Source organism: Sciurus vulgaris (assembly GCF_902686455.1).
Source record: "Sciurus vulgaris genome assembly, chromosome: 5".
NCBI lineage: Eukaryota > Metazoa > Chordata > Mammalia > Rodentia > Sciuridae > Sciurus > Sciurus vulgaris.
The window spans coordinates 1,042,603-1,054,918 of record NC_136465.1 but is presented as its reverse complement, the minus strand read 5'-3'; the positions used below and the strand labels follow the sequence as shown (position 1 = coordinate 1,054,918).

The following is a 12,316-nucleotide window of genomic DNA, read 5'->3' as shown; positions in this document are numbered from 1 at the left end:
GAGGCAACAGTGCCTCTGCAGAGCTGCCAGTGCAGAGAACGGGACACAGGCTGCCTGGAGTGTGCTGAACCCCGCCACCACAAGCCTGGCCACACCACTCAGCAGCACTCTGGGGAGCCGGGGACGCTGAGGAGCAGATGTGGTGCTCGATTAACAGGTGGTGGCCTGCACGAAAACCCACGCAAAGCACATCAGAGACCTAGGCATGACAACAGAGGCCCTGCGCCTACCAGAAGGAAGAGCAGGCCCACATCTCCACCATGTTGGCTTAGGACCTGACTTCCTGAACAAGACCCCTACAGTGCACGAAGTAAAATCAAGATCAATAAAGGGGATGGACTCAAACTCAAAAGCTTCTTCTCAGCAAAGGAAACAATCAATAACATGAAGAGAGAGCCTACAGACTGGGAGAAAATCTTCACCACGCACACCTCAGATAGAGCACTAATCTCCAGACATATAAAGAACCCAGAGAAGTTAACACCAAAAAAAACAATGACCCAATCAACAAATGGGCTAAGGAAATGAACAGACACTTCACAGAAGATATACAATTGATCGAAAAACTTATGAAAAAAATGTTCATCATCTCTTGCAATAATAGAAATGCAAATCAAAACTGCGCTAAGATTCAATCTCACTCCAGTCAGAATGGCAATTATCAAAAACACAAGCAACAATAAATGTTGGTGAGGATGTGGGGAAAAGGCACATTCATACATTGCTGGTGGGACTGCAGATTGGTGCAGCCACTTTGGAAAGCAGTATGGAGATTCCTCAGAAAACTTGGAATGGAACCACCATTTGACCCAGCTATCCCACTCCTTGTTTTATAATCAAAGGACTTAAGATCAGCAAACTGCAGTGATGCAGCCACATTAATGTTTATAGCAGCTCAATTCACAAAAGCTAAACTATGGAATCAACCTAGATGCCATTCGACAGATGAATGGATAAAGAAAATGTACACAATGGAATATTACTCAGTCTTAAAAAAGAATGTAATTATGGCATTTGCAGGTAAATGGATGGAACTAGAGGAGATCATGCTAAGTGAAATAAGTCAACCCAAATAACCAATGGCCAAGTGTTTTCTCTGATAAGCAGATGCTGATCCATAGTGGAGGGAGAGTAGGGAAGAATGAGGAACTTTGGATCATGCAGAGGGGCGTGAGAAGCAGGTTGGGGCCGTGGGGATGGGAAGGACAGTATCACCTTATATACACGCATGAAAAATTCTTAAAAATAAACAAATGGAAACAAAATTTAAAAAGTAACTTAAAAAGAAGCTATAGAAGTGAAGAATACAATTGACAATTTAGATTTAACAGGCATATAGAATATTTCATTCGCCAACGACAGAATGCACTTCTCAGCAGCACGCAGATCCTTCCCTAACGCGGACCACGTTATGTGGACTATCGCAATGTCGGCATGCAATCGTGATATCACCTTGATATATTTTTAGCATCTGTGTGGTTATCCTGATAGCTCCCTTTCCTTGATAATGATTTTTGTGTTCTTAACCTTTTTCTTGATCAGATTCGTTTGTAATCGAATGTCAGCTATATTATTCCTTCTCTATTCCATGTTTCTGCTCCTACTCTTATGTTTCATTCCTACTACATTAGTTGAAAATGATTTGATTCTTACTCTAGGTTCTTTCTGACATAAGTACTTTAAGTTATAAATGTTCATCAGAGGGGGAAGTATGGAGGAAGGAGGGCTGTCTAGAGGGTAAAGAGGGGTGGGGGGGGTGGGGGAAGGGAAAATAACAGAATGAGTCAAACAACCTTGTTCTATGTAAATGTATGACCACACAAATGGTACGCCTTTACGCCATGTACAGAGAAACAACATGCATCCCATTTGTTTACAATAAAAAAAAACTAAAAAAAAAAAAATGTTCATCAGAGTACTGTTTTAATCCCAGAGATCCTGATATTTTAAGCTTTTATTATTACTTATTTCAAAGCACTTTTTATTTACTTTTCTTGTGGTTTCTTCCTTGACCTGAGATATCAGTGTCCCATTTAATTTTGGAATAGCTGACATGTGGGGGTGGGGTTCTATACATCTTAAGGTAACTGATTTCTAATGTAGTAAATCATGCAGAAAACAGACTGCATCATCTCAAATTTTAAAACAGTAATGGAAATGCTTTTCATATTGATTGTATTGGATACATACATGTCAAAACAGGTCAAGCTGCATACTTCAAATATGTGCATTTTATTGTATTTCAATTTTACCTCATAAAGCTACAGGGAAAAATAAAAAATAAATAAAAGGGGGTGGGGGACAGGACAGTCTCCCTCCCTCAGTGAAAATGCCCTCTGTCCCACCATTCTGAGTCACTCAGCCTTCCTGGCCCATCTGCTGGTCCAATTTTGAAAAAACCAGGAGCCCCAAGAAACATTTCCTCACCGACAGAAAAAGCACAGTGCCAAGGTGTGGCACGCGGCGAGCCAGAGAGCCAGCCTGGCCTGAGCGTGTCTTCCTCCCCAGGACCTGTCTCCGGGGAGGCCCATCTCCCAGCCTTGCCAGTGGTGCCAGAAGCTGTTACTTGGAGCCTCCCAGGTAACATCTGCTCCAGTGCCAACAGATGACACATGAGGCACAGGGCACCGGTGCTAGCTGGTGGTCAGGGTGGGTCACTGAGTGGACGGGGCCAGCTCGGCACTAGCAGGCTGCTCGTAAGCACTGCCAATACCACACCGGCTGTGACAGGTCCACTCACACACTGGTGGGGTCAGGCACTGTGCTACCTGAAGGGGCCAGTGCCCCAGGGCAACAGAGGCACAGGCTACAGGGTCCCAATAATCCTGAAGCCTCCTGCTCCTTACTGACAAGTCCCCACTTAGAAAGGAGCCACGCATGTGGGATGCCCACCTGAGTGGGTGGGCCAAGCAGTCCTGGCCACTAAGGAACAGAAGGCGAAGTGCCAATCCCTGAGGAGGACATATTCCTAGTGAAGTGCAGAAACAGGTTTAGACCAACATTTGAAAGTGCATCTTGAACACGTGAGGTTTGATGGTCACATCCTGTAGCTCCAAGATGACACGTTCCCAGGCCTGAACAGTGAGGTACGTTCACTTTAAGAGATGGGCACTGACATCCATTCGGGTTCTGTAAACATCAGTTGCTTTATTAAACTTCCGCCCAGTGGAAAACCACCAGCTAATGCTGGTTCCATGAGACAGGGTACAACGGAGCAGCTGTCAGGAGCAATGGGGTTCTTAGTTAATGATCTCAGCTGGGACACAGCTTAAATAATTTTAGGATGAGATAAATAGGTATATATCTTGATCTAAATACAATCAATAAAGTTAAAGCATCAGTCATCAAAACACACTATTCCAAGAGGTCCATGATGCAAACAAGCAGGAGTCACATGATTTTAGAGCAATAAACACATGTTTTCTGCAAGCACTTATTCAAAAGTGCCTTGGATAAAATGGGGGAATAAAATGCTTGTGGGCCTATCAATAACACTGCTAAGCTGGTGTGCAAATTCTACCTGGGCACAGTGTGGCAAAAGCCAGGGGGCTGGGGGACCCCTTCTCAGGAGCTGGTTGCAGGTCTGTCCAGGGCCACCAGGGCCAACCTCACATCTCTGGGAACAAGTCCTCACTACCTTGCCTTGAAATCCACAGACAAATGCCAATCAAGGATTTAGGGTCTGGTCTGGGTACCTATAGGCAACCATCAAGTAAAAATGGCTCTGAAATCCAGACACATCTGCTTGCTGAACACTTACCTTATTTTGCCAACTGAGCAATACAATGTCAATAAAAATTCTGTTTAAAATGTTTCTTGATTAAAAAAAAAAAAAAAAAAAAAGTGAAAGTCTTTATAACCCACACGCCCGTCAGAGCAGGTGGCATCCAGGGTGGTAGGCTCCTCACCAGGGTCACAGCAATGGCTGCCACTGCCACTAGGTGGTACCACTATGCAACAGTTTTTAAAATGCCATACACTGGGATTTTGAAGGGTTAACAGATCACATTCCTTCCTTAAGCCGATCCTTTCCAACCAAACGACAATGTCCTCCAAAAAAGACACACAGAATGTGAGCCTGTGGCCAGGAAGAGTCAACTTGGACTGGACCATGCTTGCCAAGTCACTGCTGAGAAGTCATGCAAGTCCCCACAAGTTCTCCTCAGCTGGCCACGTGCCTGCCACAGGGCTCTTCCTCCATGCTAACTGGCTGCAGGAACAAGCCAGAGGATTCCAGGAAGTACAAGGGCAGAGATCTGCTCCGGAAGGTGACAGAGGGCCTAGTAATACTCTGTGGCTACTTCAGAATTAACACTAACGACTACAAAGTTAGGATCTCACTTAGTGCTACACAGACATTCGTGACCTTATTCGTTGCAAGTCACTGTTCTCGGAGCTCTGTGGAACCCACGCGCCCCATCTACAGACACAGTGGTCTGCGTGGTTCTGACTATGGCTGCTTCTTCTGCAGCACCTGACCGTTGGTCCTCTCCGGCCAGCTGCTCTTGGTTTCAGGCTGTGCAAAGTTCCAATCCACTGGATTGAGAAGCTGCTGGGTCTTCTTATGGGTCCAGTATGGATTAATGATGAGGGTCAACAGGGCCAGCCCCACAAGGAACAGCGCCAAATGGGGCAGGTGCAGGCTGCTGACGAGGCTTCCCCAGTGCCAGAAGCACACCCACCACATGTGGTAGGTGAGGACCATGCGGCAGTGAAACATGTGGATCATCAGCCACTGGTTGAGCTTCCAGAACAGCGTCTCGGACCAGCCGGCCTGGGGACCAACAAGCACAGAGGTCAGTATGGAGTTATCCAGCCCGTCACACTGCAAAAGGCCTCTGTGTCCTCACCAGGTGAGAATCACCGCCCAGTGCCAGTCCTTGCCAGGGCTCTGTGCTCCCAGGGCCTCATTCTCAGAGCGCCCTGGCCTCTGAACCAGAGCACCTGCGCCTTGCTGGCAACTCGCCTGCCAGCTTGCTTGCTCCCCTTGTTTCTGCTCCCTAAAGCTTTGCTTTACCTTGAACTTGCACATATTGAGAAAATCAGTTCAGGTTATCTATCAACACCAGAAGATAGAAGCCATCAAGCCCCCACACCTTGATCCAGGAGAAGAACCTTCTAGAAGACAGAAGCGCAGGGTGAAATGCAGTTCCTGGTTCTTTTTTTTAGTATTGGGGATTGAACCTAAGGGGTAGCCACTGAGCCATATCCTCAGTCCTTTTTATATTTTATTTAGAGAATGGGTTTCGACAAGTTGCTTAGGGCCTTGCTAAGCAGCTGAGGCTAGCTTTGAACTCAAGATCCTCCTGCCTCAGCCTCCTGAGCCACTGGGATTACAGGTATGTATTAGAGGCCACACCTGCCTCTGGTTCACTTAATACTTCAACATGAATGCAGGCCAAAATGGACTTGCCTTAACTATGCTGAGTGAGCAACGACACTATTCCCAGCAGTCACTACTGCTGGACAGGGCACTTGATCCATCAGACCAAGAACAGGAAGGCAGGACCCTGCCCAATTCAGACCAAGGTACTTCCTGGCACCAGCCTCTGCAGTCTCCTCCACCACCACCCCTGAGTTGCAGACGGTGGGGGCAGCTCCTCCCCAAGACCAGGACGCTGTCCTGCATCTGCAGAAAGGAAGCCAGCAGCAGCAGCACTGGATGCGGGACATGGGCGTGAGCAGGCAGGGCCAACCACAGAGCCATGTCACTTCACCTCAGAGAGGACACAGAGCCAACCTCTGCAGTCGCTGAATCAACAAGTCGGCACGCTGCCTCACACTGCCGAGAGCGTGCACACACCACACTGGCAAAAACCAGGTGACAGGATCGATGACACCAGGAATCACCTGGGGGGTGCACAGGAAAAAGAGAACTCATGTGCTGCTCCAAATATCGCGAACGCCCCCAAATGGCCTCCGAAGGAGGCAGCAGATCAGGCACCCTGCGCTCTTCCTCACACTAGCAATGGTAGTTACTTCCTCTGAACAAGGAAATGCGCACAAGCAGCAGTAGCTCTTCCTGGTGAAGCAGCACTGTGCCGAGCCCTGTGCTCACACACCAGCGTGTGCTCTCGGTCTGCAACCCTAGAGGTTCAGGAGACCGAGGCAGGGGCATCATGAGTTCAAAGCCAGCCTCAGCAACTTAGCAAGACCCTGTCTCAAAATAAAAAATTTAAAAAGGACTGGGGATGTGGCTCAGTGGTAAAGTGTCTCTGGGTTCAATTCCCAGGACCACACTGCGGGCTGGGGTGCTGGAGCTGGGCACAAACCGGAGGCCCACCTCAGCCTAGGTGCATGCTCTTCAGCTCTCACTTCTGCCAAAGGCTTCACCACAAGACACTCCAGGGTGTGTCTGAAGTGGATTCCAGGGAAGCCTTGTCCTCACCAAGGGCAGGAGCCCCATCCTCGCGTGGCACAGTGGGCAGTCCCACAGAACTACTCACCGCCTCCGGGACTACCTGGAATCATGCCAGCAGGCCTCCATATCTTCTTCCTCCACAGAATAGAGCACACACACAGAAACATGCTGCCATCTGGCACCAGCCCCCACGGCCCTGGCACGAGGGCGACCTCAGACTTGAGAACACACCTGCCCTCTGTGTGGCTCAGAGAAGGAGTCGCCATGTGCACGCTGGGGGTCGACGCTGGGGTCGGCTGCCTTTCACGGCAGTGTGTCCCCAGGAACCACCCCAGCGGCTGCCCACCCTTCCACTACATGGACTGTCAGCTCGGGGGCCCTGCTCAGGGTGGCACAGGGTGGGGCTCCATCAGGGGTGCAGGCGGCAAGACGATTCCCGGGAGTGTGAGCAGAGGGCTGGGGCAGGGAAGCCCCGAGGCCTAGTGTATTCCCTCTGCCGCAAGGTCAGATGGAGGACATGCTGTGTACGAAAGGGACTAAACAGCCAGGAGAGCACGGCCAACACCACGCCGCTCCTGCAGCCACCGTGCCCGGGCATGGCCAACCACCACTACCCGCACAGGCCTTCCCGACACCCTCGGCACACGCAGGCAGCACACGCCAGCACAGGTACAGAGCAGGTGGAGCGCTGGCCACTCACAGTGCCCAGTGGAAACGTGCGCCTCCAGAGGCAAAAACCTGGGGTCTGTGCCAGCCAGAGGCAGCCCACAGTCGCATGCCTGGGGGTCCTGCCCCGCCTCCCACCTCAGGCCTCTGGTCCTGCACCCTGGCGGTCCCCACGACTCACATGAGGGCTGTCCTCCACCGCCTCCTCACTAGCCACAGCTCAAGCTCACTGCTCCTGTCAGCAACATGACTCGTGGTGACCACCCTGCCTGCGGAGGACTCAGAGCTGAGCACCAACACTTCTTGCTCCTACCAGGCACACAGTGACAAAACCTGCAAGGGAACCCAGGAAGCTGTGGAGCCTGGCTGCAGCTGTGCACACCACACCTGTGCCCACACCTGTGTGTAAGAAACGTACACAAATGTGAACAAATACAAGCTTCCCATCACCTCTCTGGCATCCTGGACTGGGTGTGGAAGTTTATGTCCCAGATAGTTCTGGGGCTCATTAATTACTGATTCCAACTAGACCCAGCACCAGGCATGAGTCGCCCTGCGAGTCTTGCGAGACCATCTTAAATCAGGCTGGCCTTCGTCTGGGTTTATATCCTTTAGTTCTATCAAGTCAGACTCAAAGATGGGGAACTCCCAGATCCCAACGCCCTACTCTGCAATGATTTATCAGAGCTCAAAAGAATTTTGATATTTTGAACCCAGCATTTACTTATAACACTTTGTATTTGAACTTGAACAACAGAAAAACAGAGCCCGAGACACACCGACCCTTAGCTGCATTAATTCAGGTCTTCTGTGGTGGGTTCTGCTGGCTGTGTGCAGCTAACACCAGGAGGGTGAGAAGCAAATACACAAATGCCTTTCTCCACCCTGTACAAACAGCATCCTGCAACACTAGAGTGCACAGAACCCCACATGGCCTCTCACTAGTGCTCTCTCCACCTGGGTCCCTGAGCACCTCTGTCCCTGAGGTGCTGAGGGCTCCAGGGCTGGCCCCACCACACCTGAGGAGCAAGCACCTGGAAAGGAGGTGCTCACCTTCACTGAGGAGGCAGGTCCTCCAGGAGGTGCAGGGCACACCTCCCCCGGATGGAGGGACTAGACGTGGGAGCACGCAGATCACCAGCCCTGATCTCCTGAGGAACGCAGACAGGAAGACTTTCAGGTCCGTCTGCCTTCCTCTCCTTTCCTTGCCACCCCCTGCCTTTCTCCTTTTCCCCGACGTTTTTATTGGCACATTACTGTCCATACTGATGGGACATGTTGGTGCCTATCCACCCACGCACAGTGTGACAATATGATTCGGCCAACATCACCCCCAGCACTGCCCCTTCCCTCTCGCCTCCCGCCCCTTGGTCCTTTTCCTCTCCTGATTGCTCTACTTTTAGGGGCCTGCACCCACCTTTATTTCCTCTCTAGCTTCTGCAATGAGAGACAACATATGACCCGGAAGCTTCTGAGTTTGACTTATTTCACTTAACATGATAGTCTCTAGTTTCAGCCGTTTTCCTGCAAATGACCATAATTTCATTTCTCATATGGCTGAATAAAACACGGTTGTGTATATGTAACACATTTTCTTTTTCCATTCATCCCTGATGGACACCTAGGCTTGTTCTAGTTTGGCTATTGTGAACTGTGCTGCTATAAACATGAGTATGCATGTGTCATTGTAGTGTGTGACAATCTTCAGGGTAAATCCAGGAAGTGGTATGGTTGGGTCATATTATAGTCCCATGCTTACCGCTTCTTTTTGTTTTAATATTTTTAGTTATAGATGGACACAGTACCTTTATTTTATTTATTTTTATGCAGTGCTGAGGATGGAACCTGGTGCCTCATACATGTGAGGCAAGTGCTCTACCACTGAGCCACAACCCCAGCCCATCATGCCTAAGTTTCAAGGAGCCTCCATGCTGTTTCCACACTGGTCGTACTACCACAATCCCGCCAAAAGTGTAGAACTGTTCCTCTTTATCCTCATCTTCTCCAGCATTTATTATTATCTGTATTCTTGATGTCTACCATTCTGACTGGTATATGATGAAATCTCAGGGTAGTTTTGATTTGCATTTCCCTAATTGCTAATGATGTTAAACATTTTTTCATGTATTTGTTGGTCATTTATATGTCTTCTTTTGAGACATATAAATTCAGTTCATTTGCCCATTTATGAATTGGATTATTTGACCTTTTTGGTGTAAAGTTTTTGAGCACTTTATATATTCTAGATATCGATCCTTTGTCAGAAGAGTAGCTAGCAAAGATCTTCTCCCATCCTGTGCATTCTTTCTTCACATTCCTAATTGTTTCCTTTGCTGTGCAGAAGCTTTTTAATTGATGCTATCCCATTTATTAAGTGGGCATTATTTCCTGAGCTGTAGGGGTCACTCTCCCTTCCTTTTTAAAAGAATTTTCAATAAAAAATAATAAAATGTAAGATATGTGTAAACTTATTTTTAAAACACATGCATTGTCACAAACCCAGGATTGTGTGGTTTTAGTTCAGTGACTGTACATCTGTGAGCAAACATTCCCAAGAATACCATGGCAGGGTTGTTTTTGAGACCCTGCTTTTCCAGGGCAAGACGGATAAGTGGGCAGAGTGCTGACTAAGGCCCCTCCTGCACAAACTCCTCCATCCTCAGGATGACCACGCCTGGACCTGCGCCGAGTCAGAGAGAGGGAAATCACAGAGAAAACTCCTTCTGACACTGGCAGGGGCTGGCAGGGTCCCGGGACCCAGGATTTCACCTGCCATGTCCCTACACTTAGCAGTTGCTTTGTGTCCACTCCGGTGGCCAGTACAGAATGCAGGGGTGACTGGATGTGCCGGTGACTATCAATGTGCTCAGGGCTGCCACCTCCCCCCACCCCCATGAAGTCCACCCAATTGCTCCTGCCACAGACACACATGCAACCCAAACCTTGCCACTTAGTGATCCACGCAGTTCCTCACGAGCTTGCTTGGGCACTGTTTATCTTCACTGGCTGCCGGGCATGCCTGGCACTGTGGACCATGGTGCCCAGCTCAGCCTTCTTCACTGCACATGTCTCAGATGGGCCCATGACTGTGAACACACCTGTCGCCCACACACAAACAGCTCTCGCCCACACAGGGCTGGCCTCACATGCAGGTCCTAGCAAATGCTGGGAACACAGCTGGGGCTCCAAGAATGCATGTTATGCTGTTAGCTCCCTGTGACACGACAGGTCTTCACGAACTGGATGCTGAGGCACACAGCTGGCGCTGCACAGATGCCCGTTACACTAGCTACGTAACGCACCACACCATCGTTCACTGGATGCTGAGGCACACAGCTGGTGCTGCACAGATACCTGTTACACTAGCTACATGATGCACCACACAATTGTCCACTGGGTCCACTGGATGCTTCACAGAGCTTACCTATCACAGTGTTCTGAATGAGAAGTGCTCAAAAATATGACCTAAATATGTGACTTATTAACACTAGTGGTATTTCAAGATCCATACAAAATATCCTGCGAATAATGTGCAAGATTCTATACTAAAAATAATTGTAAAAAGGATTTAACATGAAGAATATTTTGACATCAAAATGAGAATCACCACCATATACGGAAGACACACATTAAAAATACGCATTTTCAAAAACAAAAGGGAAGTCCCAGACGAGACTCCATACTTGGTGCCAAGTCTGGTCACTTGCAAACTCCCTGTGGGTACCACATGACCTGGGAGAAGCACTGCCATCTGAGCCAGGGTGAGTGAAAACTAAAACAATAAGGACACATGTGCACACATAGATATCACTTCAAAAATCTAAGTACTGAAAGAAAACAAAGTGTTTTAAGGAGCAATAAGTATGTAAAGCTTAAAATCAAGAAATCAATTTTAAAAATTTGAAATCAATAAAATTCAACCACAGGAACTTCTTCCTGCATGGGCGGGCTGTGGGTCTGCCACCCATGAGTCCACAATGCTCGACCAGTGACTGGATGTGCAAGGCACCCCGCCCCACACTCTGCAATAACCAGCCTCCCTCAGGAAATGCTTACCTTTAAGAGCATCCAGGAAATGCAGGTAAAGGGGGTGCTCATCTCCAGGAGCAATGTGGTCATTGCTAGGTAATGGCCAGCTCTGAGATTGACCGCTGAGCCTAGAAATCCAAGAAAGGCAAAGAGGTGGTGCACAACCAAGAACAAGTCAAAGGTGCGGAAGAACAGGTTGGATAGGTGGACAGCCACATTCTCAAAGAAGAAGAAGCCTGTGGCCGTGGTGACGTGGAACCAGCACCAGTTTTGCTGGCCAAGTGCTTTGTCAGCTTGAAGCACAGGGTCCCCCAGCAGAGCCCACAAGCCCGCAGACGTGCTCTGGATGCCAAAGACAGCACGTGTGGCTGCCAGGTCCCAGAAGACCTTCTCTCTGGCCCCTAGAGAACGGTAAGTGGCGTTGAGGGAGGATGACAGCTGGTGGCAGGCCACGAAGACGCCCAGGTAGAAGACAAAGCCGGCGACCACCAGCGTGGAGCGGGTCTCCCAGGAAGCGTAGTCCAGGTCAAAAACACTGTCGGATGTGCCCCTGTCGCTCACAGGAGTCATTGTCCCAAACTGTACACCAAAGCTGTTCCAGGGCCAATGGGAAGCTGCTGGGTCCTGTGCTGTGGCTTATGGAAGGAGACGGTGCAGCTGGCGCTGGGGTCTTCATGTATCCGCCTTGGATCTGAGGAAGAGAAGGCACCTTGTGTTGACTCAACAGAAGCACACATCACTGCCCAGCAACACTCAGAATGCGTCTTTACCTTTGCATCCTCCCCTCGTGCACTCACACGGCCTCACACTGCGCGACCACCCCCACCGGCAGACAGGAGGGTGCAAGAGCAACTCCACAGAGGGCGCAGCTCTGCGGGGGCGGGAATGATGGAACGAGACCCCGCCCGCTGTGCACCTCCTTACGGACGCTACAGGCAAGGCGCCAGCTCTGGGGCCACCTGTCCACAGAGGAACATCCAGGTCACGTTGGAATACACTTTTAAAGCCTTTACTTCCAGAACCTGGGAGAAAATCGCCTTAATGCTCCAGTTTGTTTGGGGACATATATGTCCCATTTCAAAATCTCACATTCTCCTATTAACAGTGGCTGAGGGCAGAGGAGATATTCTGAACCTCATCAATGTATTTATCTACTCAGAAACACGTTCATCTGGGTGTAGTGGCACATGCCAGTGATCCTAACTACTGGGGAGGCCTAGGCAAGAGGATCGCAAGTTTGAAGCTAACCTGGGCAACTTA

General features: G+C 49.3%; 1 protein-coding gene across 9 annotated transcripts in view; it reads right to left on the bottom strand.

The window, feature by feature from the left end:
* The window catches only part of CLN8 (CLN8 transmembrane ER and ERGIC protein), a 34,665-nt gene that overhangs the window by 8,407 nt on the left and 13,942 nt on the right, over positions 1-12,316 (bottom strand). For 3 of the 9 annotated variants that reach the window (XM_079142921.1, XM_079142924.1, XM_079142923.1), the window contains exons 2-3: positions 11,084-11,747; positions 2,214-4,774 (exon numbers count right to left, since the gene is read on the bottom strand). In XM_079142921.1, the coding sequence (XP_078999047.1) occupies positions 4,451-4,774; positions 11,084-11,626 (867 nt within the window). In that variant the 5' untranslated portion in view covers positions 11,627-11,747 and the 3' untranslated portion in view covers positions 2,214-4,450. Of the gene's footprint in view, positions 1-2,213; positions 4,775-11,083; positions 11,748-11,826; positions 12,016-12,316 lie in introns of those variants that run through there. The other 6 variants (XM_079142925.1, XM_079142926.1, XM_079142927.1 and 3 more) reach the window with 4 other exon arrangements.